The following is a 26780-nucleotide window of genomic DNA, read 5'->3' as shown; positions in this document are numbered from 1 at the left end:
AATATAAAGAAATATTAAATATATGCATGTGTGTGTATTTATATATACATAATAAACAAACTTTTATTTTGAATGTGATTAAATCGCGATTAATCGATTTGACAGCACTATTCTGATTACAATCAATGTTGAAAACAGTTGTGTACATTTTTTTCAGGATTCTTTGACGAATATAAGTTAAAAAGAATCACATTTGTTCGAAACAGAATCTTTTAGACAACAAACTTTTGAGGGATAGTGTTTATATTGTCATTTTCCATTCCATCATTCTAGTCAAGGTGAGTGACAACATATCCATTATATGGTCCACATTTTAAATGAAGTGAAATCTCTATTGCATGACAGTTATTTTTTTATTAAATAAAATAAGACCTGTATTGTAAGAAAGGTTATATAAAGGTTCATGTAAGCAAACCTAAACTCACAATTCCTTTGCAATACGATTGGTACTGCAATTGTCGCAGTGCATTTTACAATGTAATTACATAAATACTAAGTAATATTAATATGTTCAAAACTTTAAAAATAACTTCTACTTACAGTTAATTAGCTATTGCTAAGCAAATCAAATAATTAGCATGCCTATCTTATCATGCCTATTGTCAGGAGAAATGGGAGGAGACAATAATAAATAAATAAATAAATAAATAAATAAATAACAGATGAAAGACTGAGGAGGGAAGCTACCTTTCTCTGGCTAGCAGCGATGACTGTCGGAAGCCAGCGGCTCTCACGAGTGTCCATCAACAGGAAGACCACATCGTGCTCAGAGATAAGCTTCTCCAGCTGCTCCACATCCTGCCGAGCTTGATCCATTGTCAACTCGGAAAAGTTCACAGGATGGCCTGGCATTGGGATGCTCATGTTGTAGCCCTCTGCATTCTGGATGGGACGAAAAATACATTTACCACAGATGACATACAAAATGTTTAGTGAATAAAAACAGGATTCGTACAGATACTGTAAAATGAAATTCCTGAACTTTCAAGGACTTCTCAAGCACTACTTTTTTTGGTTTTCAAGAACTACAATCAGAGATCGCACTTATCAAAACAATGTCTTTATTATCTTTCAAATTCTAAAAAAGGTCAGATAAATAAAATATACTAATAAAACAAAATGGTACAAATAAAGTACGCGATGACTGGCAACTTTCACCATTGAAAGGATACTATGACAAAGATAGTCTCTTAATAGTTTCCTTATTCAAAATGATTTTTTTTTCGTGAATAAACGATGGACCTGAAGAATGAAAGCTGTGTCATACACTTGTATATTTCTGAGCAATATCACCCTCTTAGCCATGTAAAATGTCTTTATATCTATCCAGCATTACTTTTGCATTAAAATATTGTTTCATCGAAAAAATTAAACACACACACACACACACAGTTGCAAGAAAAAGTATGTGAACCACTTGCAGAATCTGTGAAAATGTAAATCATTTTAACAAAATAAAAGAGATCAAAATAAATGCATGTTATTTTTTTATTTTATTTAGTACTGTCCTGAATAAGATATTTTAAATAATTGTTTTTTACATATAGTCCACAAGACCAAAAAAAAAAAAGCTGAATTTATTAAAATAACCCCGTTCAAAAGTTTATAAACACGATGCATTAAGAGCTGGGGGTGAAAACTTATTGAATTTGAAGATCAAGGTAAATTGTACTTAATTTGTCTTCTGGGAAACGTTCTGTTGCTTTCAAAGGGCAGTACTAAATTATTATTATTTTTTATATTTTAACAAAATAAGAAAAATGTTGACCTTTTCATCATGTTCAAAAGTTTTCACCCCCAGCTCTTAATGCATCGTGTTTCCTTCTGAAGCATCAGTGAATGTTTCAGCCTTTTTTTAATAGTTGTATTTGAGTCCCTCAATTGTCCTCAGTGTGAAAAGATGGATCTCAAAATCATACAGTCCCTGCTGGAGAGGGTTCAAATATGCAAAAGATGCTGGAAAACTGAAGAATTTGCAGGACCAGTAGGATTTTTCTGAAGAACATTGGGCAGTTGAACTGCTCAGGACAAACAAGGGACTCCTGAACAACCATCACACAAAACAAAAAAAAAACAGCCGTGGATCATCCAGGGAATGACACACAGTATTGAGAATCAATGGTTCATAAACTTTTGAACAGGGCTATTTTATTTTTTTGTCTTGTGGACTATATGTTAACATTTTTTTATGTAAAATATCTTATTCAGGACAGTACTAAATAAAGAATAATGCATTTTCTATGACGTCTTTTATTTTGTAATAATTTTTCACATTTTCACAGATTCTCCAAGTGGTTCACATACTTTTTACATCACTTTTACACATACATCATTTTTAAAAAATATATATATATTGTCTTTCAATAATTCAAGCACTTTTCAAGTACCTCTTCATAAATATGGCTGTTTTCAAGGGTTTTCCAGGACTTAAATTTCAAAAAGTCAAATTTAAGTACTTCAAGCATCTTGTACGAACCCTCTAAAAACCTAAAACATTATGTGTAATACAGTATTAGTAAAAATTATTTTGAACACCAAATCCTGCAATAAAATTGATAGCGAGAGAAATGTTGGTACATCCGTTCTGAAGTATCTTCCGAGCAGATGCTCAGGCTGTTTACAGAGTTCTGCAGTTCAGAAGCTTTGAAAATAAACACATTCATCTGCACAGTTCTGAAAAGGTATCCCATGCTTCCTGATTACATTACCTAAAGCATAAGCAATGTAAACAGCAGAGGTCCTAAAACCGAGCCATGTGAGACTCCACAAAAACGCATTTTCCTAAAAACGAATCAGTGGGGATTTCTGAAACAGTGAGTTTCTTGTGTAGATTATTATCAACCAGATATTAATTTAACTAGGCAAAAACAGCCTGAGATGAAAAGGAAAAACTCTCACTTAAAGGTCCTGTTCTTCGTGATCCCATTTTTCAAACTTTAGTTAGTGTGTAATGTTGCTGTTAGAGCATTTATAATACCTGTAAAATTATAAAGCTCAAAGTTCAATGCCAAGCGAGATATTTTATTTAACAGAAGTTCCCTTTCAAAGCCTACAGAGAACGGCTGGTTAGGACTACATCCTGGTATTTCCTGCTTTAATTACATCAGTAGAGCAGTATGTCGACTAACCTCCGCCCACAAGAACGCACGAAAAAGGGGGCGTGGTCTTGTTGCTCCCGCGTGGAGAATAGGAAGTGTTGCGTTCGGTTGCGTTCGTATAGTTTGTTTGTTGCCATGTCGTCGAGACGCTGTTATTTTCATTCCGGAGTCAAGTCACCTTTGTTTGGCTTTCCCAGGGACGCTGTACTTAGAGATCATTGAGCGCATGCATCCCCGTTATGGTGAGAGGCGTGACCTTTCCGGTAACGTGCGCTCTGCGTGCCCTAAGCTGCTGTCGAATCACAACACGGGAACCGCTGGCACAATCAGAACTCGTTACGTATTTCTGAAGGAGGGACTTCATAGAACAGGGAAATCTTTCAAGCCGTTTTGAGGACAGTGAAAACAGCAGTATACAGATAAGTAAATTGTGTGGAAAAATACTGTGTTTTTTTACACGCGAAACATGAACACATGTTATATTGCACACTGTAAACACAATCAAAGCTTCAAAAAAACACGAAAAACGGGACCTTTAAAAAAGTCTCACTTATGGGCTCAATTTTATCGATCTGAGCTCATGGTCTGAAGCTCATGGCACAGGTGCTCTTAGGACGTGTCCGAATCCACTTTATCGAGTTTAACAACGGAAAAAACGGTTGGCGCGTCTGGTGTATGGTCAAAAAGGGTTGTCCTTAGTCTCTTAATGAGTAATGGGTGTGTTTTGGGCGTATAGTGCAATAAACCAATCAGAGCCTTATATCCCATTCCCTTTAAAAGCCAGTTATGCTCGCGCAATGTCAGATTCACTATTTGCATGCGAGCGAAAAGACTGAACGCTTCTCCAAAGAGGAATCCTTTTGTTTTTAATATTTAAACATGTGTGTGTGCTTCTGCACATTCCTGTGTGTGTAATAAGCAGAGTGTATGCACATTGTGCACCGCCTATAGGCTCATATTACTAACACACCCTATTGACTAGGGGTGTAAGAAAATATCGATACACGTGAATATCGCGATATGTTTGGCGATACTGTATTGATTCTCAAAAGCACTGTATCGATATTTGTATTTATTTACATCCAAGATTCGTGGCTTTGTGTTTGGTTTAAACCACAGACTGTATAAAACCCAACTGCTAGATGGCAGTGTTATCTCAGAACGTAACTGACGCAGAGTCGGAGAAGGGCAAGGTGAAGGTACGTGCATCGCTAGTGTTTGCATTAGCAAACCCAGCTCACAAGACAATAGAATTATTCCGCTCCCGCGGTATACAGAGCTGAAGTGTGGACTCATTTTGGCTTCAGCTATGACAAGAGTCATTTTGTTTGCAAAATAGGCCAAGATAAAATCCAATACTCAGGAAATGCATTGAATCTGAGAGCTCGCTTAACATCCCGACGTCATCTGCTCTGCTGAGAAGCATTTTGATAGAATATGTTCAGCACGTTATCCTCTCAGCAACAAAATAAACGCACAACAAGATTGACAGCGAAGGGCAGCAGAACAAAAGCATCTGATCATAGCGATGTGGATATGGATGCACCAGCTCTGCAGTTCAGTACTTTAAATAGCACAGCTTTACAGTATTAAATATAAAACAAACAGTCATTCAGTCATGGAATGGACTATGCATTTTCTGTTGTTAAATAGTTTAGGAATTAAAAACTGTTTACTGTGAACCTTTAAAACATAAAGAATCCTGCAGTCACTTTACTATTTCCCTTTAGATGCACAAAATAGTGATTAGTGATATAAATTATACTGTATTAATTAAATAAAATAGTTACTTGTCAGGTTTTATGCATATGGTTGTGTTCTTTATTTTTTTTTAAATTAGATCTTTCTAAAAATAAAAAAAACACAAAAAAGAAATATCGCAATATATTGCCTTTCTTACAATATTGCAATATATAACAATATATTGTATCGTAACCCCTGTATCATGATATGTATCGTATCGCCAAATTCTTGGCAATACACAGCCCTACTATTGACTTTAGAGCAGGTTTGTGTTGGTAAATGGCACATTCGTTTTCAGTTCCTCAAAATAGCAAAGCTCCAACAATGCTCCCGAACACACCTGGTTTTCAGACCAGACGCCCGTGGGCGAACAGATACGCCAGTGCATTTGATATTTAAACAACGTGGAGCTGGACAGACTGAAACTGCGTCAGACTGAAACTAGCAGGCGACTTGTGTCTCGTCCAACGTCGCATTGCTCTGGGTGTATGATAGGGCCCTTAAAAGGCAATATAAAATCAAAAGGATTTTCATACATTATCAGAAACCGAAAGAAAGCTCTCAGACAAGTATCAAAAAAGCTGTCAAAACTGTACCTTTTGTCATTGGGACAGTACACTTAAAAGGACATCTTTCTACCATTTTACTCCTAAAAGGTGCATAGTAGTACCTTAGTGTACAAAGGTACTACTATGAACCTTTTTGTGGTACACAAATGTCCTTTTTCTGTCCCAGTGACAAGCTGTTGTACCCCTAAAGGTAAAATGTTTACACCTTTTTTTCTGTGTATAGCAATGTCAACTCCTATACAAATCCAGCATCAGTTCAGCGTGTGTGTCAACATTTGTTGTAGCGGAAGACATGACTTCCGTTTTTGCGAAGGGAGCGGTGAATCAGACATCATCTCAGAGATAGCGTACAGCGTGAGTGAGTACAAGAGAGAGTCGTAATTACTGCGTGGATATCCGGCTCATATAATTGGCCCGACACACGCAGGGGTTCTGTGAAGGTAAAATGTGTGGCGTAATTAGCTGAACGGGGAGCAGATCGATACAGGATGAAGAGATGAATTAATGATGACCGCAGAGTCAACACAGCAGATGGATAATTTCATCACAGTGGACGGACGGGCAGCTGCCAACACAGACATGATAGAAAAGCAAAGATTATTTAGCCAGGTGTACTGAAACACCCCTTAATAAGAGCCCGTCCGTACACAAACACACACACACACACACACACACACACACACACACAGCTCAACTGATCAGATGGTGCGTGTCTTACATAAGGATATCACTCCCGCTCTTGTTTTAGCACCTCCGTTCTTTGCACTCGGGAAAAATAACATTTGGAGCAAATGAAGAAACTGGCATGAAAGAGACTTTTATAATGAGGCCCTTCTGAAGTGTGATCACATAATAACTTGACCAACAAGAGTGTAATGTGGTGGAGATTTCTGCATGTATTTCATCATTTTGACAGAAACTAAAGCTACAGTGATGATGCAGTGACCCATCAACTTGATGTAGAAATGAAGGAGAAGACATTGAACAACAACTGAACAATGAAATCAGTAAGGTAACAACAATGCATTTCATTATATAGCCATTGTGCAACTATTAATTCATGAAAAACACATTTCTATGAAAAACCACAAACACAAATTTTCCCTCTGCTCTAACACTGTACTACTCTGATACTTATGGAAATTTTGTGTGAAATTTATTGAATCTTGTCAATCACACACATCTACAGCTACAGAATCTCCATTTACTAATATGTATGACATTTGTAGTCCTCATTTGATTCAAAGGGTCATAACACACACAGTTTCTGCCAGTCTCATGTTAATCTTGAGTACCTATAGAGTAGTATTGATCCTTCATATCTCCCAAGAGTCTTTAGTTTTATCAATATCATATTTACAAAAGACAGATACGCTGTATCAATTCTTTCTGAAAACAGCCGAGCTTGTGAGGCGTGCAGTGGGCGGAGCTAAAGAGTCACAAGCAAACACACACACACACACACACACACACACACACACACACACACACACATCATGGCATTATCCCTGGATAACTCTCGATTCACTATACATTGTTGTTCACATTATATGCACTTTCCTGTCGTTTGCAAACAAAACACACACATTTGATACAGTTTCACTCACCGCCTGCGGTTTCCACTCATGACCGGGAACAAACACACACACTTGCAGAACTCCGGAAACACAAACTGCACCCACTGTTCCCTTAACGCAGAGTTATTTAGGAAGCTAAACAAGGCGATCTTTCCCTCACACCAGAAACACACTTCTTTAGTGACATTGATAATTTCGTGGTCTAAAAACACAATGCTCTCGCTCTGGTTGATGTGTGTGCACGTGCTCATCTGGGAGAAGAGCCCATATAAGGAATTCCGCCCTTTATGACGTCATACAGGGCCATACTAGAAAAAACTTGTTTGAATCCTGAAGGAGTGTATTTGGCACAGAAATACTGCTCCACACACACAATTTTTTTTTTTTTTTGACATTTTGTCTATGTTTAGCATGAGAATCAACTCTTTAACAGTGTAAATAAGGCAGAATGCAGGAAACAGCATTTTTTGCTCATATCACCTGTAGCCATTCACTTTCACTGTTGTTTATGCAATTACAAAATTGGGTCTCTTCCCGTTCAGCCTATTTATATCACGTTAATACATTTCATAATGTTGTCCTGTTGTGTATGGTAGCAATAAAGAGGCCATCTTATGCCCTTAAAAAGTCTTGAATTTGTTTTCTGGCTCTACTAGAGCAGGTTTTCCTGTTTGAATGTTGATGATTTCCTCATATTCTCCATTGTTGCGGCTCCTCTCTTCCCAGTCTATCAGTGACGCTCTGTTTAGTTCCTGTCTCTATGAAGCCCCTCCTTCTGAAAAGCACAATGCGCTCTGATTTGTCTACTGGAGCAGTGTGTTGTGATTGGTGTTTGGGAAATTTCCCGCTCCTTTTTCATAACCACCATTTTCAACACACGACTAACTAACTCAACCAGGCCCGCCTCTTTATTCTGCATATGCCTTAAATATGTAATCGTCAAAATAACATAGGACATGTTTTAGTTTAGACTGGCTGCCTTTCTCCTTGGTTGCGAATGGCCAAACTTTTTTTCTGGAATGTTTTCTGGAATTACATTAGTTGAAGCTGCCCGGCATGATGAATCATGGGAAGTGAAGAGGATATGATAGCAGAGAGCATTCACAGGATGTAAACACCTGCCAACAGCGTTCCCACACAGAGTCATGAATATGAAGCCCAGCTAAAGTCTGAGTCACATGAGTCTGATGCTACCGCTTAGCATAAAACACAAGGACAACATGTACCCAAACTGATTTTGTTGCTTAGCAACATATCTGACAAAAAGCCTCTCTATATGAAGAAATGGATGAGATGACTAGAACTGTAAGAATTAGGGATGGAACAGGATGGTCAACTGGGTCAATTCTTAAGCCACAATACGATATAATTTTAAAATGCCCTTTTTTACAATATGTAAAAATAAATGTCTGATGTCCCCAGAGTGTGTATGTGAAGATTTAGCTCAAAATACCCCATAGATAAATTTTTTAGCATGTTAAAATTGTCACTTTTTGAGGTTGAGCAAAAATGCGCCATTTTTTGTGTGTGTCCCTTTCAATGCAAAGCAGCTGCTGCTCCAAGAAGAGGGCGGAGCTTCAAGAGCTTGTGTTAGCAGCTCCGATTACGTCACACAGACACGCACTGAAAATGTCAGAAACTGTTCAGCCTTTCATGTTCAAACCGGAGTCAGACAATGATGGATAGACTCAAGAAGAAATGACAACGTGTAGAATGAGACAGGACGTTTCTGAATGGTTAGTTGATGAATTTATGAGTTAACTTTCAAGTCATTGATTAGCACATTTTGTCATGATAATCTATAAATCGCTGGTGTGTTGGTCCCCCTTTTGCTGCCAAAACAGCCCTGACCCATCGAGGCATGGACTTCACATGCCCACTGTTGGCGCTTTCGGCAGAAGACAGGGGTCAACATGAGCACCCTGACTGGTCTGCGGCTATGCAGCCCCATATACGCAACAAACTACAATGCACTGTGTATTCTGACACCTTTCTATCAGAACCAGCATTAACTTCTTGAGCAATTTGAGCTAAAGTAGCTCGTCTGTTTGATCAGACCACACGGGCCAGCCTTCGCTCCCCACATGCATCAATGAGCCTTGGCCTCCCATGACCATGTCGCCGGTTCACCACTGTCCCTTCCTTAGAGCACTTTTGATAGATACTGACCACTACAGACCAGAAACACCCCACAAGAGCTGCAGTTTTGGAGATGCACTGACCCAGTCGTCTGGCCATCACAATTTGGACCTTGTCAAACTCGCTCAAATCCTTACGCTTGTCCATTTTTCCTGCTTCTAACACATCAACTTTGAAGACAAAATGTTCACTTGCTGCCTAATATATCCCACCCACTAACAGGTGCCATGATAAAGAGATAATCAGTGTTATTCACTTCACCTCTCAGTGGTCATAATGTTATGCCTGATCGGTGTATACTGTGCTTACGCCTTGTCGTAATTACAGTAATTTCGTGATGACAGTTGACATTCTACGCGTTTCTGTGGCAAGTAGGAACTCTCCGAAAATTCCCAGCTGTCAAATTGTAATCATGAGTTCTACGAGAATGTGAATGGCGTTTACAAGATTAAATATACACCCTGTTTAGTCCAGTGTCTTGTTGGTTGTGGTTGATGTATGTGTGATTTGCGATCGTCTGTGTTTCTACAGAATATTCTCCAGCAATCTCCAATAAATTTTGATTATTTAAATAAAGACTATTTTTGTTTGATATTCCTCTGTGTGTGTGTGTTGGCTACCACACCTAACACTGATGTGCTCAGTGATGCATGAGAAGATCATTGAGCAGACGAATATAAATGAGACCACATTTCATATGAACATCATTATATTGTACATTGTGGGATTAAATGCTATGATATTCCTCAAAGATAAACATCAGTCATTTGGTCAAATATATTGTTTGGCTTTTCATTATATTCATCTGCAGAGCAACTAAACACTGTTCACCAATATTAAAATGAATAATTCAGATTTCATTGTTCTAGATAATTGCATGTTGAAATTGAGTCCTCCCAATTAATCCAGGGGTCTCAAACTAACGACCCGCAGCATCGGTTCATTCAGCCTGTCAGGTGTGAATGGTGTATTCAGGCCTCATTAGTCCAATAAAAACACAGAGCAGTCTGAGGGAACGATGGAACACTTAACTGTGCCAATAACAGTACATAGTTCAAATTGATGATAAATACTAATCGAATTGCATTTGTAACTGTTCAATGATTTCATGTTCAAACTTTCAGAGTTTTTTTTTTTTAGGGGGGTGGGGAGGGATACACTTACTTCACTTGTTTCATTACTGGATGAATCTGCATTTTTGAACAAATCTCTTGAATGAATGATTCAATGACTCACTTAAAAAGATGTCACTTGTTTCATTACTGGATGAATCAGCATTTCTGAAAGAATATCTTGAATGAATGATTCATTGACTCACTCAAAGACGTCACTTGTTTCATTACTGGATGAATCAGCATTTTTGAACAAATCTCTTGAATGAATGATTAATTGACTCACTCAAAGACGTCACTTGTTTCATTCCTGATGAATCAGTGTTTTAGAACAAATCTCTTGAATGAATGATTCAATGACAAACACATCTCTTGTCTCCACCTACTGGTGTAACATTGTAATTGATACAATCTTTATCTGAAGCATCAAGTTTCTTTCTAAAGGTGATCTGCTCTATTTTCATCAATGTTTCTATCTGAACAAAAAAAATCTTAACCAGTACTTCTGTGATAATCTGAATGATTGTAAGACAGAAATAATGATCCTGTGTGTGTAGAATAAAGACTGTTTGTGAAGCTGTTTCATATCTATACATGACAACGGCTCTCTCTGGATCAGAACACAGATCTGAATGTTCGCTGTGATCAGACTTGTCAAAACTTTAATAGGCGAATCATTGTCATTTAGGAAAAAGATTGTGTGGGTGTTTGAATCAAGATCGTGATTTTTTTTTAATGATGAACATAGGTTTTCCATTTTTTTTATTTTATTTGTGTATTACGGAAAGTTTTCAAAGTCCTCACCACACCAGGGAAGATCTTCTTTAGTCTGTCCACTGCTGCGAGAGCTTTCGCCTTCCCTCCGCTCAGACAGTCTTCAAACTCATAGAGCGGCTGTCGCACCGGGTTCGAGTAGGAGATCTTTGCGTTGTCCACAAAAGTGATGTGCCTCACACCCCAGCCCTTAAAAAAACACAACAGAAAAAAACTTTAGCCAGAACTTCACTAAACATTTGTGACATTTGCAGTATTGCAGCACAAAACAGTGTTGTAAATCTAACTTTTTAACTAATCTCTTGAGTGAATGATTCAATGACTCACTCATAGAGACTTCACTTGTTTCATTACTGGATGAATCAGCACTTTTGAACAAATCTCTTGAATGAATGATTCAATGACTCACTCATAAAGACTTCACTTGTTTCATTACTGGATGAATCCGTGTTTTTGACGAATCTCTTGAGTGAATGATTTAATGTCTCACTTATAAAGACTTAATTTCACTGGATGAATCAGCGTTTTTGAATGAATCTCTTGAATGAACGATTCAATGACTCACTCATAAAGATGTCACTTGTTTCATTACTGGATGAATCAGTGTTTTTTAAACAAATATCTTGAATGAATGATTCAATGACTCACTCATAAAGACTTCACTTGTTTCATTACTGGATGAATCAGTGTTTTTGACGAATCTCGAGTGAATTATTTAATGTCTCACTTATAAAGACTTCACTTCACTGGATGAATCAGCGTTTTTGAATTAATCTCTTGAATTAATGATTTAATGACTGACTCATAAAGACTTCACTTGTTTCATTACTGGACGAATCAGCGTTTTTGAATGAATCTCTTGAATGAATGATTCAATGACTCACTCATAGAGACTTCACTTGTTTGATTACTGGATGAATCAGCACTTTTGAATAAATCTCTTGAATGAATGATTCAATGACTCACTCATTAAGACTTCACTTGTTTCATTACTGGATGAATCCGTGTTTTTGACTAATCTCTTGAGTGAATGATTTAATGTCTCACTTATAAAGACTTAATTTCACTGAATGAATCAGCGTTTTTGAACAAATCTCTTGAATGAATGATTCAATGACTCACTCAAAGACGTCAATTGTTTCATTACTGGATGAATCAGTGTTTTTTAAAGAAATCTCTTGAATGAATGAATCAATGAATCACTTATAAAGACTTTACCATTAGGGCTGGACATTGACACAAATTTCAGGATTCGATTCAATTTCGATTCAAAAACTTGTGATTCGGTATCGATTAATTTAAATATATACAGTAACAGGTACAGAACGTGTCAATTTTTCTTTCTCTCAACTAAACTATACATAGGACCCTGTCAGTTGCTACATTACTATACTATTACAGTTTAAAATTAACAACTGACTTGCCTACATTTAAGTTAGAGTTATTTTTCTAACTATCAAGTTTATGTTCACTGAATGGCTTTTCTGAGGCAAATGTCATTTTACATGACATTGTTCTCAAGCTGTTTTATTGAGCTGTCTTTCCGCGGTTGAAACACTGATTGATCGATTACATGAGAGGATTAATTTCAGTAAGTTGTTCTGTATCTTTAAACATTCCTTCTGATGTTCATTTGTGTTTATTTGGTGCTGTAACTAGCAGTAAAGAGGAAGAGATTATCGGTTCTACAGTGATCTGTCAGCACACAATAAAGAAACACAAACACACATTTATTGACTGAATTTCATGATAAAATTATATCGATTGAAAGCTGAAACTTTGTAATGTTTAGTGAAGTTTTGTTCATTCATCAACTGAAAACAGCACAGACTAAAAGATCAATTCTTGTGATTTAAGAATCAGTATTGGTTCCCCAAAATGAGAATTGATTCAAATTGATAAACTGATCTTTTAATCCAGATCTATGTGCCAAACACACTTTTCTCTGTAAATATGGCTTCTTATAGACTCTTTAAATGAAAATTAAATTCCCCCCCCCAAAAAAAACGCTTTGCATTCACAAGACACGCTATAAGTAAACCACCATAAAAGGGTCTGGGTCCATTTGGAGTATTTACATTAAAGCCAAAATTATTGAGAACTAAGTGTGAAAAAACTCTTAAATGTTGCAATTAACTGGTATGAAGACATTTTCAAACTGCCTACAGGTTTATCTCAGCCGTCGAGTGACACCACCATCATTTTGAAATGGCAACATCTGTGTCTTACTTTCTATAATTACAGTCCTAAGCTTACGCCCATTTCAAAAACCATTAAGAAGCAATTATGGTGAAAGTAAGTAAGCACTTAAATGACATAAAGCATGCCAAGGAATCCATACTGAAGGCAAGGAAAGCTTTTCCGTCACTTGTCAGATGAGATTAATTGCTGATAATCACAAGTAAATGGCTCTCACCATCAGTGTTCGTGCCACGTTGCAGCCCAGAGTTCCCGCTCCCAGTAACAGACACCTCGTCGACACAACCTTATCCAGATCCAGAGACGGGACCAGCCTCCAGCGCATCAGTTTCAGGTTCAGATCCACAGAAGACTCAGCCAGCCTTGAAGAAATAATGAAATGTGTAAAATACCACTAAGAAAACCATTTCAGAAGTGAATAAACTTTTGCCCTGCGCTGATTACCTTTTAGGGTCCATGCATTCGCTGAGATTGACACTTCTGGGTCCCATCGCCCCTTTAGGATTCTTCTCCCAACCCACGCTCTTTGGACATCCTGCAAAAACAAGCTATTAAACTTATATTGCAATAGTAAACAGACTACAGTTACATTTAAAGGCGAATTAATGTTATACACAAAATTGGAATATTGCATAAATCATTTGTGAATAAAGCAGAGTTTCTGTCTCATGTCTAAAAAAAATCAGCACTTCCTAGGAAAGTGGTCCAAAATATCAGTAATAAAATTGGAAGTTGCAGCAACTGGGCAATAATTGCATTTGAGTTGTAAACAGTAAGAAATCCCCCAGGGTTCAGTGCTGGGACCACTTTTTTTGACAAATGTATTTATTATATTTGACAGATATAGATATATTTGATATGATTTAGATATAATGTCCTAACCATCCAAAGCTGATCATTTAACTGATCATTAATATCCCAAATTTTGCATAAAATAGGTAGATGGAAACACAGCTAGTGATATATTGTCAAATTAATAGTAAATAAAAAATTGTGTAATAAAAATGCCTGTGAGCCACAATAAGAGGTTATAATATTTCAGGACAATTCACATTTGTAATAAAATGTTCAATGTAGACTGATGGATTGATTTTGGTAATTTCACAGTTGTTAAATGTGAATATTACACAATAATTGCATTTGAGTTGTAAACGGTAAGGAATCCTCCAGGGTTCAGTGCCGGGACCACTTTTATTGACATATGTAGGTTTATTTTGTGAAATAAAGGTGAGATCACAGTACTTTTCAGTGCAAGTGAATGTCACAGTTCAGAAAGCCAAACCTCACTGAAGTGTAAAGGCATCCATGTGTGTGCATCAGAACAGGAAGGAACACACCATCAAGGACAGTGGTTTAAAGACAGGGAGGGTTTAAGAGAGCGATGATAGAGGCCATCTATGTGAAAATAGAATAGCTGTATTTCGATCAGGAAGTGCTTCTGGCTGGACTTCCATCAAGTGCGATCCAAATGCTTTAAATGATTCAGAACACAGCAGTGCGTCTTGTCTTTAACGAACCCGAAAGGGCCCTTGTCACACCTCTCTTCATCTCTCTGCACTGGCTACCACTTGCTGCTCGCATCAAGTTCAAGGCGTTGACGCTTGCTTACAGATCCACCACAAGCTCAGCACCTGCATACTTCGACTCGCTCCTACAAGTCTACACCCCCACCAGAAGCCTTTGCTCAGCTAAGGAGAACATTTCCACTTACCGTTCCTTGCTGGTGGAATGATCTTCCCACCTCCAACCGGAATGCAGAATCAATGACAACATTCAAAAGACAGCTGAAAAGTCATCTCTTCTGTGAGAACTTAATCTAATCTTAAAATAAAAAAACTCTATTCCTTCCCTATTCTAGCTTATGCTACTCTAAGTAATGTCCAAAATGAAATATTTCAGGCATTTTTGTGTTTCTTTGCCTCTTCATGACGGATCGCTTCCTGTATTCCTCAGCTGTAAGTCATTTTGGATAAAAGAGTCTGTTAAATGCATAAATGTAAATTTCAGGTCAAGTCAAGTCACCTTTATTTCTATAGCGCTTTTGACAACACAGATTGCTTCAAAGCAGCTTTACAGTGATGATAGGAAATACATTTTGTTTTAGATGAAAAGCGAAAGTAAGTTTTTGATTGATTAATTTCTGTTGTAAAAACTGATTTCAAAATGTAAAAACGCATGTAAAAAAAAATTTGTACAAAATGAAAACAATAATGTAAATATTATTATTATTATTATAAGTGTGAAACAAAAAATTAAAAGCGCATTTAAAAAAATAAGCATGATTTCATCTCTAAAATGTCTTAGTGTGCGTTTTGGTCATAATTTAGACTTAAAAAAAAATCTTATTTCAGTTTTTTATCTCATCATTAGGACTTTTAATCATAATTTAGATTTTTAAGTCATAATTTCAACTGTTCATCTCACAATGATTTGGCATTTCATATTATTTTTTTAAATCTAATAATGAGGACTTTTAAAATTTTTCAACATATTTTCAACATTTTATCTTATAATTATGACTTAGCATGTCGTATTTTCGACATGCTAAGTATCTCACTATGACTTTTATGTAGTGATTGTGGGCGCAGACATATAGATGAATGAATATTCCAAATGATTCGATCAAATGAACATCCCTTTTACAAAGCCCAAATTCAGCTCCAGACCCCAGGAAATCGACCATCTATCACGGAGGCTCCATTCTGCTTGGAGCTACTAGTTTTAGATAATAATTACTCGATTTCCTATGGACTTTTGACCAAAACTTAGACAAAGAGGACAAAGGACTCGTTGTGATCACAAGACAAAGAAACAAACCAGATCTCTGTCTTTTCAATGGCCGGTAAATGAACTCCACGTGACACAGCTAAAACTCCAAGCAAACTCACAGAAACTGGTACATATGGAGTGCATCAAATCACTGATTATTGGACTTTCATTCAAATAGCCTTCGACATAGCTTGTTAGTGTGTTTACAACTGATACACGTGACTATTATGCATGTATATCACTCCCAATTCATGCAATTATGTAACTTGAATGAGTGGACGAAAAGGCACCGTGTTTGATATTCTTTAGTTCGTATGGGTATAATCCAACAGATGAGCTGAATCAAATCTTTATAGAATTGATCATGTCCTTATAGTAAGAAATTAGGTCTAAATTTACTCTCTGCTTAAGAGCAGGAAACTAAATTACTATAGATAACCCAATTTTATGGGAGGGGGATTTTCAGGAACCCCTGAACCCTAATTGGCCAGAACCCATCCAGGGGATGGGCGAATATTTGAGTTTTAACCTCAGAACACGAACGAAGAAGGCTGTTCAAGTCTGTTCACAGCTAGTTCAAAGCCAGCTGTTCAGAGCCAGCAGTTCGAGCCGGTTCAAGGCCTGTTCGCAGTTCAGAGATGAGTCCTAGCAGTCCTAGCAGTTTGACCAGAGTTGAGTTCTGAACTGAGAGCTCCCAGGAGACGATCTGACGATCGTGGCAGACCAAGATCAGAGAAAATGGGTTAAACAACGATTTAATTCAGGCCATCTGCTCTTCTCTCACTTTCCTTTCTTTTACTTAAAGTTTATTTTCTTTCCGTTAAGTCTCGGGTTCTGTTAGGTTTTGCTGCAAAGTTACCCAACGAGTCTCCAACAGCGTGCTTCAACTTCAAACAACGCCCACAAGACTTCCATCCAGCCGCCAACACGCCACGTGATTGGCTTCCCAAGACGTCGATCAAAGACACGACCAGACCTTCAGCGAATCAAAGACCCGGGAAAACCTCTCTCCAGCGGGGCAAGAGAATCCCCTGTCTGAGACGACACACAAACGCAAGTAATACCTCTAGATTCCGAGCTGAACTGGTGCATTAGATCAAATGGAATAACCCTCCCTAAGAAACGATAGGAGGTTAAATTACTGATCAATGGTTTCTTCAGGTCATGTGTCATAAATGCATATATTGCTTGGGATTTCATATTTTCTCTCTCTTAAAACGTATTCTTTGCCTCACCTTCTTCCTTTCTGCAACGTGTGTGAATGTGCGAGTGTGTGTGTTTATGTTAGATATTAGTTTGATGTGTTAGAGTAATCAATAAAGTTCAGTTTGTATTCAAAGATAAATTGAGCGTCAGCGTCAGTTCTGGCAGGCCAAGTAGTCAAGACGCTGCTAACGCTATTGGTAACAACACTTGTCTCATCAGCTGTTTCTACTCCCCTCGCTGCTAATGGCTACGCTAAAAGCAGGGCGCCTATTTAAAGCAGATCCAGTTCGCTCTTACTACTTGTACTACTTACTACTACACCTCCCCACCTCCTCCTGTAGTGTGTAACGTGGCATTTGTTTATGTCATCGTTGCTGCTCTGTTCATAGAGGGAATAGTTAAGCTCTCCCAGTCCTAAACTGTGTGAGCGTTCCCTAATGCTGCTGCTGTCCTCTGACTCTCTGCTATTTCATGGTGCTCATGAAAGGTCAGAGGACTCCCTAAACAGAGCCATACCGCCAAAAACAAATTTAATTCAGAATTCATCAACTGATTGCAATTCAATAAAAATGTCTAAATCATTTTTTTTGTCATGTGTGTTCTTGACTTAATGGACCTGACAGAACTGTTCTTGTGTTATGTGCTTATGAATTTAATGTTACCTGGCTGTTAAATAGTGTTTCACTATTGTTCAGATATTAATATCCGCTGCAGAGTTGATATTTACGGCCCGTTCAAATGAACGCTGGAAGAGTCATTTGGTCGGCTGTAAAATAGACTCTCAAAATTCCCTATGAATTCCTTAATTCAATCATTTGAGCTAAATAGACCTGTTTCCCTTTAACATAGTTCCCTCTAAGTTCTTACATATCGGTGGACGAATAAGTTAAGGTGTAAACATTAATTCTGAATTAGTGTCATTCGAGTCTCTTTCATTTTAATTCAAATTCCCTGTTGAGTTATTATTTTATCTGACTCATAGTCGCTACATATAAAATCATGTTTTTGACTTTTTATCTCTTAATTATGACTTTATGATAATTGAAATGAGCTGATCCATAATATAGTTGAATATTTAGTGTCCCCAACTGAGCAAATCAAAGCCAAAGGCGACAGAGGCAACGGTGGCAAGGAACCAAAACTCCATCAGGTGACATAATGGAGAAAGAAACCTTGGAAGAAACAAGGCTCAGTCGGGGTGCTAGTTCTCCTCTGGCCAACGAACAAACAGTGTATGATTATGATACTGGCAACATTACAGGTCAGAAGTCATATTAGATCAGAATATTCAAAGGATCGGAGTCATCACACCGGAGACTGGTTTATTGAGGTTGTCGTGTTGATGAGGCATTTATTAGATCGGAGTATTCGAAGAGGAAATGTAAATGTAAATTATTTCAATACCCTTATTAGGTCACTACTATGCTGTCCTTTCATAGCTGGCAGTTTCCCCCTAATTCTCACCATCAGCGCAGAGAATCCCACAGGAATTCACAAGTCTAATGAGGCTGAATGTCAGGGATTCTCCACCATCAGTTCACAAACGACGGATGAAGCCACTCATATGAGTTTTTAATGACTTTTTACTTGCTACTGCATTGGGATGCTTTATATCCTACCTGTCTGAAATAACTTTTTCAGTCCGGAGAATTTGTCTCCGCAACAGCTTCTTTCTTGTGTAGGGTCCCCCAGGGCTCTATTTTGGGGCCTATTTTGTTCTACCTGTATATGCTGCCCTTGGGGCTCATTCTGAGGAAATATGGTACCTCCTTTCATTGTTATGCAGACGATACGCAAATTTATCTGCCATTGAAACGCCAAGATACTTGCTCTTTAACTCCTTAAAGTTCATGAGCGCGTGCACGGGTTGAGGCGCTATTTTTAGCACGAGTGTAATGTTTGTTAATAGATTTAACGTAAAAAAACATCATTAATCTTGACAAACTATATATCATTCTAAAGGTCTAACCCTCAAGCATTGAGGACAGACCACTGTTTTTCAGTGAAAAGCTTATAACGGCTGTATTTTTGCATCAATGTAAGCAATACACATCAACGATTTTATAAATAAAAACAGAGCACATACCTTTTGTGTCCTAATTACGAGCCACACACGCATCCACTGCAAACAATTCCAGAATGAATGGAAAGGTGAGGGTCCACTGAATAACATCCCATAGAGCATTTTTAATCCAACGAAACGATAATGGTGTAATATTGATGGTTAATCCTTTGTTTACATCGCATTTCTGCGGAGCGGAGTATCATACTAGACTGTTATGCAATAAAATAATGCACCAAAAACAGTCTCCCGGTAGCATAAAGTGGCATGGGTTTAAAGCTTAGAATGTTACGAACATTCTACAACTAACCCCACTCAAAAACATGCAAAGATAGCCGCGATATAGTCAAAAATATCCAACCATTGTACTCGTTTTGGCTGATGTCATGATGTGCTCATCCAATGATATTGTCTGTTTATCTGGAGCCAATAAAAGCATTGAATCGTCATGACTGACAGAAAATGTAGCCAATGAGCACACGATTCCAACGAGACCTCTCATGTGTGTATTTGTCACATGGGCGTGAATATTTATTCATTTGAATGTGCCAATGTGGCGCTATCTCCCACGAGATGCTCCGATTCTGACACCCCCCCATTTGACAGCTAAAAGCTAACGGGCTAGTAAACAAACTGAGGTCTCTTTGTAGTAACTGTTTGCTAATCTTACTAACTGGACGGAATTTATTATCCAATGGATCGTCAAAAGAAGTTTTTATTGTGCTGAAGATGCTTTATTTGAGCTCACTCGAAGCAGCGATGTGGAAAACCATTGAGGAGAGTCAAGACAGCGATGACGGTGCTTGTTGACAGAGAACTTGATCCAATAACATACCGGTGAGTTGCTATGTGTAGTTGTTTATGTATATTGAGAATGTGTGTGAGAATGTATTTATTTTATTGTTTCTGTGTGCTAGAAAAAATGCAATATACCAGTATGCATTATACATATGCTGATATTTTGCATTTTTCCTAGCACACATGGGGAAAAAGTATAAATAATTTTTCCCCATGTGTGTGTAAATAAAACATATATATATATATAACACATGTAATTGTTTATATATATATATATATATATATATATATATATATATATATATATATATATATATATATTGAGACTGTATTTATTTTATGTTTTTCCTGTGTGCTAGAAAAATTACAATATACCAGTATAGATTATATATATACTGATATTTAGCATTTTTTCTAGCACACACAGAAAAAAAAAATATATATATATATATAATATATAAAATGCATTTTTTCCCCTATGCTACAAAAAACAAATTGACGAAAAAAGAAAAGTTCTGGACGGCCGACCATCTGTGTGATTGTTGAATGCTCACTGTATCACCGGCCATTAGATTGATTGTAGGACTGTGTGAGAATGTATGGGCCGCCGTCAATATGAATGCTCACTGTATAGCTGGCCGTTAGATTGATGCTTGGGCTGTGTGAGAATGTTTAGGTGTCCATCAATATGAATGCTCACTGTATAGCCGGTCGTTAGATTGATGCTTGGGCTGTGTGAGAATGTATGGGCCGCCGTCAATATGAATGCTGTCTAACCGACTGCCCATCAGTTTCATTGTTCATGGGATGGCCTGTAATTAGAGTGAATGATGACAGTGTGATTGTTGATTGAATGGGCAAACTATACAGAAATAGGACATGCAGTGCTAATTCTCTTTCCTTTCCTTGCCATTCTACAGGCATCAGGTTGAGTCTTCAGATGAGCTATGGCATCCAAGCACCAGCCAACCAGCAGAAAAGAGAAGAAAGCTTTCAGATTCTTCAAGATCTGCACTTGCTGTTGTAGACCTGAATCGGCCAGTAAAAGGCCAGTAAATGTTTTTTTTTTTACATTTGCAAATTGTGTGTGTTTTTATAGCTATATATTTATATTATATTGTTATTTATATTACTAGTTATATTTATAGTTATTATACTTATATTACTTGTTGTATTTTCAGTTGCAAAGAAGTTTAGCTCTTTTTTATTAATATTTCATTTTTATTATATTTTTATAAGTTCTGTTGTACAAATAAATCACTAATACAAAGTCTTATGGTTCTGCCTATTATTTTATAGTTGAAAAAGCATTCAAGCATCATATATGATGGCTAAAACAGCTTGCAGTACACTTCATAACATTAGGTTATCAAGTCTCCTGTAGGTTTCTTGGCACCTGGACATATTCTTAGAAAAAAGCATGCAGGAACCCCATTTTTCATGATATCTTCGTCAAATTTTAAATATAAACTGATGAGACTTTTGCCTTTCAATTCATTAACTAACTGGATTCCTCCAGGCTTATTTTCATATATTTTTACATCAAATAATAAAGTGTTCATTGTAGCACAAATCATCTTCAAGACACTTCAACTTCTATAACTGTTTGTCTTTCTAAGTTTTTTTCTACTTTAATGTTTGGGTAATAAACTCTAAAGTGTCTTCTTTTTAAAGATGTCTAAATTGTGCATGTAGTGCAAATTGTTCAGCAACTGCAATTGTTTTAGTTGGGAGATGTCATTTCTGGGGATGTGCCTCAAGCAGGCGGAGGGAGAAATGGAACAGACATAGTCTTGGAAAAAAGCTTGCAGGAACCACATTTTTCATTATATCTTCCTCAAACTTGAAATATAAACTGATAAGTCGTGTGGCTTTCAATCCATAACTGAACTGGATTCCTCCAGGTCTATTTTCATATATTTTTACATGAAATAATACAACATTCTGTGTAGTGCAAATAATTTTTGAGGCATTTCAACTATTATAATTTTTTATCTGTTTGAGAATTATCAACTCTGATTGCTTTTTAGTAGAGTCCCAAGTGTCTTCTTTCCAAAGATACCTTAATTGTGCCTGTAGCACACTGTTCTCAGGAGCTATAATTGTTTTAATTCAGGTAGGTCGTTTTCAGCTGTGAGCCCCAAAGTGGGGTTGCAGTTTAACAGGTTAACCCCCCTATTGCAATGTCTGGAGGAAATTAGGGCCTGGATGGCACTAAATTTCCTTAGCTTTAATGAACAAAAAACAGAAGTTACGCTGTTTACATCAGGAGTTACATATGAGTCTTTAGATTTGGACCTTGGTGAACTGAGTCCACTTGCTAAGCCCTATGTAAAAAATGTAGGTGTTATTATGGACAGTGATTTTAAACTGGACAAACAGATTAATTTGGTAGTTAAATCTAGTTTTTTTTTTTTTTCAAATGAGACAACTTACCAAGGTGAAATCTTTTCTGTCTTTTAAAGACTTTCAAATACTTGTGCATATTTTTATTTCAACATTTATATTGGCATTAGTCAGGCCTCTCTCTCCAGACTGCAGATGGTCCAGAACGTGGCAGCTCGCTTGTTGACGGGTACACGAAAGCGCAAACATATTACCCCCATTCTCGCCTCTGTTGACTGGTTACCTGTCCAGTTCAGGATTCATTTTAAGATTTTGGTGTTTGTTTTTAAATCTCTTAATGGTTTAGCACCAAAATATCTTTCAGACCTGATTAAGCTTTATGCTCCGCTAAGGGCTCTAAGGTCCGCTGACCATTTGCTCTTAGTTGTTCCACGGGCAAAGTAGAAGAGCAGGGATGACAAAGCATTTGCTAAGGTGGCACTGAAGCTCTGGAATAGTTTGTCCCTTTATATTAGTAAGGCTCAAACTCTTGCTGTTTTTAAATCCAGCCTAAAAACATATTTTTATAGTCTGGCATTTGACACTATCTGAGAGTTGCTTTCTTATTGTTTAAGTGTGTTTTATTTTTGTTTCTTTCCCTATGTTAGTGATTGTTTGTATTATTGATATTTTAGTCTATGCGTGTACAGCACTTTGATAAACACCTGTTCCTGTTGCCCGCAGGTGGCTCTATGACTGTAACTGAATATTGGCATGTAGATGTCTTCAGACCAGGACTCTTATCAAACATGTGAAATTTGGGGTGTATCGGACATTGTATGTCCGAGTTACAATAACTTCCTCTTTTATGGCGAAACATCGAACTTTGTGAGGCTGCCACGGACACGCCCTTCAGTGAAAACTCAAAATCTCTAGGAGGAGTTTGTTAAAGTACAACGCCTGGAAATGGCAAAAACTTAAAAAATTTTGCAGAGAAAATTCAAAACATCTCACTTCCTGTTGGTTTTCAGATTTTGCACCCAGGGTCTTTTTTGTAGGTATTGGGCTGTTACATGTGTCTACCGAATTTCATACTTGTAAGTGAAACGTAGCACGAAAGGCACTTAATTTAAATTTTGTAGGTGGTGCTATCAAGCCATTTTGCCACACCTAATTCTGAAACCCATATCAGATGTAAATTTTCACTACTTCTGATGCGTGTGCAGTTTCATGAGTTTTCGAGCATGTTTAGGCCGTCAAAAATGCGATTCATTTGGGAGAAGAATAATAATAGGCTGAGCAATTCCAATCCTCACACCATCGGTGCTCAGGCCCTAATAATATGAAAGTGAATTTAGTGAATTCAACCCTAATTTTGTTTTTCATGACCATATTCCACTCCCTTTTTGACTCTTACACCCAACCAGAAACCAAATAAACACCTTTCTTCCATGTAAATTGGAGACTTAATTAGCCAGCCATGACTGTGTAAAGCAACATGACATTTTAGTGGTTGCTTAGTTACTAGTTCTGTTGTGTCGTTCAAAGAAAGAAAGTGGAATGTAAATGATGACAGAATTCCATTTATGGGTGAATTATCCCCTTAAAATACATTTATACTAGTGCTGTCAATCGATTAAATATTTCTGTAATTAATCGCACCTAATATTAAAGTATATTTTTATATTGTAAACATTTCACATTTAAATCTCCAAATTAACAACATAAAAGACAGAAACAACATAACAACAGAAGCCTATATTTTAAATATAATATAATATATATCTGAATTTTAGCCATTAATTATAGGCATTCAGCATTACTTTATAACTGAAAGCTATCAATGTTAATATGTATTAGGCTTTAAAGGTGAACTTAAAATAATCCTTATAAACTCATTATAATAAATGTCACATTTCCCTGCCCTTCAATATATCAGGGCTCAATATTTTCGATTGGCTCAGTCAGACCGGTTCAGATTTTTACTTGCCCTGTCAAAATGCACAAAAGGTTATTGTGTGCATTGTTTTTGATCCATGTAACTTTGAAAACAGTGTTTTTTTTATTTTTGTGCTACAGTGCTTTTTTTCCACCCCCAGCTCTTAATGCATCGAGTTTCCTTCTGTAGCATCAATGAATGTTTCAACCTTTTTTAATAATAATAATAATAATACATTTTATTTTTACTGCACTTTACATTTGGAACAAATCTCAAAGTGCTACAGTTCAGATAATTTAAGAAGGATAAAATACTAATAGATTGAATAGTTAAAAGTCATAAGTTCTCCTAAAAAGAAATGTTTTTAGTCCTTTTTTAAAAGTCTCAGTAGTTTGAGGTGCCCTCAGATGGTCGGGGAGGGCATTCCAAATCCGAGGAGCGGCAGAACAGAAAGCCCGATCACTCATAGTGCTGAGCTTTGTCTTGGGGAGAAGGAGGCGGTTTGAGTTTGTTGAACGGAGTGATCAAGTTGTAGTTGAAGGTGTGAGTAGTTCTTTCAGATGGGGGGGGGGGGGGGGGGGCATTTCCATAGATGCACTGGTGGGCTAGAAGGGAGACCTTATATTCAATCCTGGCGGTAACAGGAAGCCAGTGAAGTGAATGGAGAATGGGTGTGATGTGTTCGTATTTTCGAACTCTCATCAGGATCCTAGCAGCACTATTCTGAACATACTGCAGTCTCTGCAAGCTTTTGTTAGGGATCCCGATGAGAAGTGCGTTACAGTAATCCAGTCTGGAGTTGTAAAATAGTTGTATTTGAGTACCTCAATTTTCCTCAATTTTCCTCAATGTGAAAATGTGAAAAGATGGATCTCAAAATCATACAGTCACTGCTAAGAGGGTTAAAATATGCAAAAGATGCTGGAAAACTGAAGAATTTGCACAAAAAAAAACGGAATAACGACTTACATAGTGATGACGATTTCAAAACAAGGCATCATGAAGCTTCGAAGCGTTATGAATCAGTGAGCCGAATCATGATTCGGATCGCGTGTCAAACCGCCAAACTGCTGAAATTTGGCGATTCAAACCGCTGATTCGACTCGCTGATTCATAACGCTTCAAAGCTTCATGATGCCTTGTTTTGAAATAGTCATCACTATGTAAGTCGTTATTTAGGGTTTTTTTGCGCACAAAAACTATTCTCGCCGATTCATAAAGTTATTTTAGAACCACTGAAGTGAGATGGACTTTGTAACGACGTCTTTAGTACCTTTTAAGGGTCTTGAGAGTGTAAAGTGCCATTGTGCCAATGGAGGCCTTTCAGAGCCATCAGATTTCAACTAAAATATCTTCATTTCTGTTCCGAAGATGAACGGAGGTCTTACGGGTGTCGAACGACATGAGGGTAAGTAATTAATGACAGAATTTTCATTATTGGGTGAACTAACCCTTTAAGAATCAATGGTTCATAAACTTTTGAACGGGGTCATTTTAGAGGAGTCCGAGCTGTTTTGGGGCCCTTTAGAAGTTGACATGCTCTGACATTTGTATTTTTTTTCAGTTGCTTATAAACACATTAATGGCAAAAGTGTAATTACACTGTATTCAGCACAAACTGGGCTACCATAATATGAGAGCAACATGTATACGTGCTTGTATTTTTGAGAGAAAAATGTTTATGCATGGTTTTTGAGAAAACAACAAAAAAAAAATTTAAATTAAGGCCTCAAAACACACAATATAGATGTGTCCACAAGACTTTTGACTCATGGGTGTATTTGCCTAGAGTTTTTGCTTTAAACTGATGTGAGAGTCATTGAGCCTACTTATTCACACAAAACAATACACTGATTTAAAACTTGTAAGACAGTGAATGAAAAATGAGCTGCATAATGAATGAGCTTAATTCAGGTGTGTGACTGAGAGCAACAGGACATATCTTATATATTGTACTTATCTAGTAAATGCATCTTGATTTAAGAATGTTTAAATATTTAGGCTAGAAATAAGGCAAAAATTACTAAGATAATTTTTGCTAAAAAAATTTTTACAATTTTTTTGTTTTTGAAAGTAGTCTCATGCTAAAATATTTAATAATAAATAATTAAAAGTAAGATACAGTTTATACAAAACGAAATTCACTTTAAAGAAAGCAATTCACTTTCTACAAAACATTTTTTTTTCACTTTCTACAAAACGAAAGTCCAGAACCATTTATTTAGAATGTAGTCAACAAAGGCCTATTATATTTTTAATTATCAAAAGATTTGACTACACTGAAAAAATGCTCTTCTTATTTAGCTGAAAATTGTACTTATCAAGTAAATTCATCTTGATTTAAGAATGTTTAAATATTTAGACTAGAAACAAGACAAAAATGACTAAGAGCATTTTTTATACATTTTTTGTAAAAAATTTTATGTTTTGAAAGTAGTCTCATGCTAAAAAATTTAATAATAAATAATTA

The 26780-nt window shown here is 36.9% G+C and overlaps 1 protein-coding gene across 1 annotated transcript in view; it reads right to left on the bottom strand.

Annotated features, from left to right (window-relative positions):
- Nucleotides 1–26780, bottom strand: part of atg7 (ATG7 autophagy related 7 homolog) — a 129059-nt gene that overhangs the window by 79298 nt on the left and 22981 nt on the right. Inside the window, exons 10-13 of the mRNA XM_079844035.1 lie at nucleotides 13656–13746; nucleotides 13429–13573; nucleotides 11043–11201; nucleotides 688–882 (exon numbers count right to left, since the gene is read on the bottom strand). Coding sequence (XP_079700161.1) covers nucleotides 688–882; nucleotides 11043–11201; nucleotides 13429–13573; nucleotides 13656–13746 — 590 coding nt within the window. The remainder of the gene's footprint in view (nucleotides 1–687; nucleotides 883–11042; nucleotides 11202–13428; nucleotides 13574–13655; nucleotides 13747–26780) is intronic.

Source organism: Gobio gobio (assembly GCF_949357685.1).
Source record: "Gobio gobio genome assembly, chromosome: 19".
NCBI lineage: Eukaryota > Metazoa > Chordata > Actinopteri > Cypriniformes > Gobionidae > Gobio > Gobio gobio.
The sequence above is the reverse complement of the archived record's forward strand: the minus strand, read 5'-3'. Positions and strand labels throughout refer to the sequence as shown.